The 4,925-nt window shown below is 37.9% G+C and overlaps 1 protein-coding gene across 1 annotated transcript in view; it reads right to left on the bottom strand.

The window, feature by feature from the left end:
- The window catches only part of LOC103195148 (mitochondrial import inner membrane translocase subunit Tim23), a 42,248-nt gene that overhangs the window by 30,565 nt on the left and 6,758 nt on the right, over window positions 1–4,925 (bottom strand). The window contains exon 2 of the mRNA XM_007938621.2: window positions 4,333–4,391. Within this exon, the coding sequence (XP_007936812.1) occupies window positions 4,333–4,391 (59 nt within the window). The remainder of the gene's footprint in view (window positions 1–4,332; window positions 4,392–4,925) is intronic.

The following is a 4,925-nucleotide window of genomic DNA, read 5'->3' as shown; positions in this document are numbered from 1 at the left end:
ACATGAGAGAGAGTGGGAACCTCCCAGAACATTGTATTGTGCCACGTCCAACAGAAATAACCCAGGTGGGCGACTTTAAAACCAGGATCTCCTCAGTTGCTAATAGCAATTCCCACCTTGGAGTTTACAAAGACTTATGGGTAGAAAAGCCACACTAAGTAATTTACTACACCGCACCTAGATTCATACTTTGTACATTCCATGTTCCAATTATTAATGGATGTTTGCAGCTGCTTTTTCCCATTCTGAGTCGTGCCACATCAGCAAATGGCAGTCCCAACAGCTTTACTCCATCCACGTCATGAAGTTGACTCTCTTTGAGGAGGCAACTCTTCCCCAGTCATATTTTGAGTTCTTTCCGACCTGAGAGGCTCATCTTCTGGCACTATATTGGACAAAGTTCCACAGCTATTGATAAAGCTTTCCAGTATTACATCAGACAGTGTTTCATTGCTATTTTTAAGGTTTTCACTGACCAATTGTTTGAGAAGGGGATGGCCCCTCCCCTCTTCTTAATCTGTCTTAGTCTGGAAGTTCCACTGAAATCTGTCTACCATGGGTGACCCTGCTGGTATTTGAAATACTGGTGGCACAGCTTCCAGCCTCACAGCAACACTCAAGCCGCCACAGTATGCATTTTCCTTAGTGCAATTAGTAGTAGTCAATTTCCATTTACTCCCAACTTAGGCAACCATTAATCTACTTTTTTTGCCCATTCTAGACATTTCATATAAATTGAGTCCTAACAGTAAGTGATCCTTTGTGACTAGCTTCTTTCACCTATCATGTTTCAAGGTTCAACCATATTGTGGCAGGTATTTTTATTTCATTCCTTTTCACTGTCAGATAATATTCCATAGTATGGATCTACTACATTTTGGTTTCTACTTTTTATTATGAATAATGCTACTATGAACATTCACATACAAGTGTGTGTGTAGAAATATTGATAGGGACTGCTTGAATCTGTAGCTCAATTTCGAGAGTAGTGCCTTTTTAACAATATTGAATCTTCCAAGAATATAGAATATATTCTTTCCATTTATATTTAGGTTTTCTTTAATTTCTTTCAACAATGGTTTACACTTTTCAATATTAAGTTTTACACTTATGTTTAATATCCATAAGTACTTAATTCTTTCTGATGTTACTGTAGATGAAATTGTTTCCTTAATTTTATTTTCAGAGAATTCATAGAAATGTAGTTGTTATACATATTAATCTCATACCCTGTTTACGATTTCTTTATGATTTTTTTTAAATAAAAGAGAGGATGACTTGATGCACTTACTGATGAAGGTTAAAGCCTACAATCTGCAGTACGGATTACACCTCAATATAAAGAAAACGAAAGTCCTCACAATTGGACCAATAAGCAGCATTACAATAAATAGAGAAAAGATTGAAGTTGTCAAAGACTTCATACTACCTGGTTCTACAATCAACACCAATGGAAGCAGTAGTCAAGACATCAGACAAATCTGCTGCAAACAACCTCTTTAAAGTGACAAAGAGCAAAGATGTCTCCTTGAAGACTAAGGTGCACCTAAGCCAAGCCATGGTATTTTCAATCACCTTTTATGCATGTGAGAACTGGAAAATGAATAAGGAACACCAAGGAAGAGTTGATGCTTCTGAGTTGTGGTGCTGATGAAGAATACTGAGAGTTACCATAGACTGCTAAAAGAACTTACAAATCTGTCCTGGAAGAAATGTAGCTAGAATGCTCCTTGGAAGCAAGAACAGCCAGACTTTGTCTCGGCTAGTTTGGTCATGTTGTCAGAAGGGCCCATTCCCTGAAGAAGTGGCAGGTCAACAAAAAAAGGGAAGGCCCTTAACAAGATAGGCACAGTGGCTGCAATGATGGGCTCAGGTACAGCAAGGATCGTGAGGCCAGCACAGGACTGGGCAGTGTTTCGTTCTGTTGTGAACAGGGTTCCTATGAATTGGAGGTGACTCGATGGCACCTAACAACCACCTAACAACAGATCATGTCACATGCAAATTAAAGATAATTTTACTTCTTCTTTTTTGATCTGAAACTTTTGATTTCATTCTCTTGTCTAACTGCCCTGGTTAGGACCTCCAGTATAATGCTGAACAGAAGTAAAGAGTGTGAACATCCTTATTCTGTTCCTGATCTTAGGGGGTAAGAATTCAGTCTTTCACCATTAAGTATTTTAGCTTTGGATTTTTCATAGATGCCCTTTATCAGGTTGAGGAAGTTCCCTTCTATTTCTAGTTTATTGAGTGTTTTTATCAAGAAGTAGTGTTGGATTTTGTCAAATGCTTTTCCTCTATCTACTAAGATATCACGTGGTTTTTGTCCTTTATTATATAATGGTATAGTAAAGAACATTGATTTTTATGTTAAACCAACCTTGCATTCCTGAGATATCCAACTGTTACTCTCTGAAGCTTCTCATAGTACCCTGATATTACAAACTAAGTTTAAAAAACTTGCCATTTGTAACTGTACTTGTGTGATTCAGGATCTTTTCCAACTGAATAACCAGAAAAGAAAAACAAAATCTCTAAACAAGCAGGTCAGAATGGTGAGGCAAATGGAAACCTTAAAATGTATATGGAACTCCAATTTCAAATGCTTGTGTTCATCAGACTACTCTTATTTTTATAGACTTAGGAGTAATATAATAGACTCCTGGGCATTACATTCTCATTTACTTTTAACTTAACATAAATACTTTCTTATAACTTTATAACTACTTATCCCAGTATCTATTTGTGGTGCAGTAAATTACTTACTGTGGCTTTTCTACCCGTAAGTCTTTGTAAACTCCAAGGTGGGATTTACTATGAGCAACTGAGGAGCTCCTGATTGCTGAAGTTGTCCACCTGGAGTATTTCTGTTGGGAGTGGCACAAAACAATGTTCTGGGAGGTGCCCACTCTCTCTCAAGTGCTTAGAGTTCTGCTGCTGTGATTGGCTAGTTTGAGCACCCCGCTGGGCTCAAAAGGAGGCCTCATAGAGGCAGAACTCTCTCTGACTGCTGGTTGAGGAAGACGTGCTGCTGACAGAGACACGCGCTGCTGGGAAAGAGACGCAAGAGACACGCGTTGCTGAGTAAGACAATGAGGGACATGCACTGTGGGGGAGAGACTGTGAGAGACTTGGCTGAGAGATGGTGGGCGGGGAGAGAGACTGAGCATTTTTCCTGAACTTCAATTGTAGCCTGGTGCTCCCTAATAAACCCCATAATCTTTGAGTTCTGTGTGGCCACTGGAGCGAATTATCGAACCCAGGAGAGAGGTGGTGGGTGCTTTGGGAGGAATGGTTGGTGAAAGGGCTGGAGGGAGGCAGCATGTCTGGCCTTGCAGTAATAGGCTTTGTGCTATTGATGGTGATTCTGCCTTGCTCTTGTGGGATTAGAGGAGGTCAGAACAATTCTTTTAAATTCTTTATTTGTTTTAAAACAATAGCCTGTAAAGAGAGTTAATTAACTGATTTCAGGTAGAGATGCAAGCCAACTCTATAGAGCTTCTGAGAAAAGGGGGGATGGAGACCAGAGACTTAGCATCTCTGTAAGTCATCATAAATACCTGGCAGTACAGGTAGTCCCTGACTTGTGATGGGGCTCTGTTCTGAGGACTCTGTCCTAAGTCAGTTCTGATGTACATATAATAATCTTATTTTAAAAGTACAGTTTTCATTATTATTGCTTTTCATTATTTTATTTATTAAATGTATAAAATCAGCAGTTTTAAACAGTTATAAAACTGAATCATAATCCATCAACAGAAGAATGGATAACCAAACAATGGTGCACACGATGGAATACTACGCGACACTAAAGAATAATGTAGAATCTGCAAAACACCACATAACATGGATGAACTTGGAGGACATTATGCTGAGTGAAATAAGTCGATCACAGAAGGACAAATATAGTATTACTTTATTACTGGAAAAAGTCAAGGAAAGGTTTAATATGGAAGGAAACTTTCTTTGTTGGTTACCAGGGGTAGGAACAATGCAAAAAAAAAAAAAAAAAAACCATTGACCCATATCACTTCAGTTTTGTGTATTTCACTGTACATAAATTATATTTCAATAAAATGTATTTAAAAAAAAAACAATCATAATACTGAACATCTGTGAGTAAACATCTAAGAATGATAACATCAGCAAATTATGGACTGCATGTATTACCAACCATAAGATTTACAAAAAAAAAAAAACAACTTCACAAAGTAGATAGTCTTAAGTGTTGTTCATTATAACTAGAATATATTATAGGACCACCTGTACTTTTAAATGGTAAAATATAGCAGCAAACCATGAAAATCGTAAGAAGACTAGTTTTAATCTTACCTGCACAAGGTATCGAGGATCCACATTTAAATAAGGAGACAAAGGATTCATACCAGTCACTAAAAAAAAAAAAAAAAAAGTCTTATTGCAAGAAAATTCTTTAAAGTTATTTAGCTCCGGTTATGTGTGTTTGTAATTTTTATTTTTCAGGTTCACTGAATGGGAATTTTTTTTTACCATTTTTCATTCTACACCTATGCTTTCTGTGTGGCAGTTTTAAGGTCCCTGGGTGGCACAAACGGCTTGCTTTAAACTATTAAACTCCAGGGTTGGTGGTTTGAATCTACCCAGTGACACCACAAAAGAAAAGCCTGGTGAGTTTATATATGAAAGGAAACTTTCTTTGTTGGTTACCAGGGGTTAGAGGGGAGGAAACACTGCAAAAACAAAAAAAGGAATGGCCTGGTGGTGATCTGCTTCCATAAAGATTGTTGTTAGTTGTCATTTGGCTCATACAGACTCACGGCCACCTCTGGTGTGGTGTATGTTCCACATGATTTGTGATATGGACTGTGACAGTTTAGTACAAGATCACCAGGCCTGTCTTCTGAGATGCCTCTGGATTACAGCCAAGAAAACTCTTTTTTTTTTTT

The sequence above is a fragment of the Orycteropus afer genome, unplaced genomic scaffold (genome assembly GCF_000298275.1).
Source record: "Orycteropus afer afer isolate SDZICR_OR568_19922 unplaced genomic scaffold, OryAfe1.0 scaffold00052, whole genome shotgun sequence".
NCBI lineage: Eukaryota > Metazoa > Chordata > Mammalia > Tubulidentata > Orycteropodidae > Orycteropus > Orycteropus afer.
Note: the sequence above shows the minus strand (reverse complement) of the source record. Positions and strands in the feature narration are given on the sequence as shown.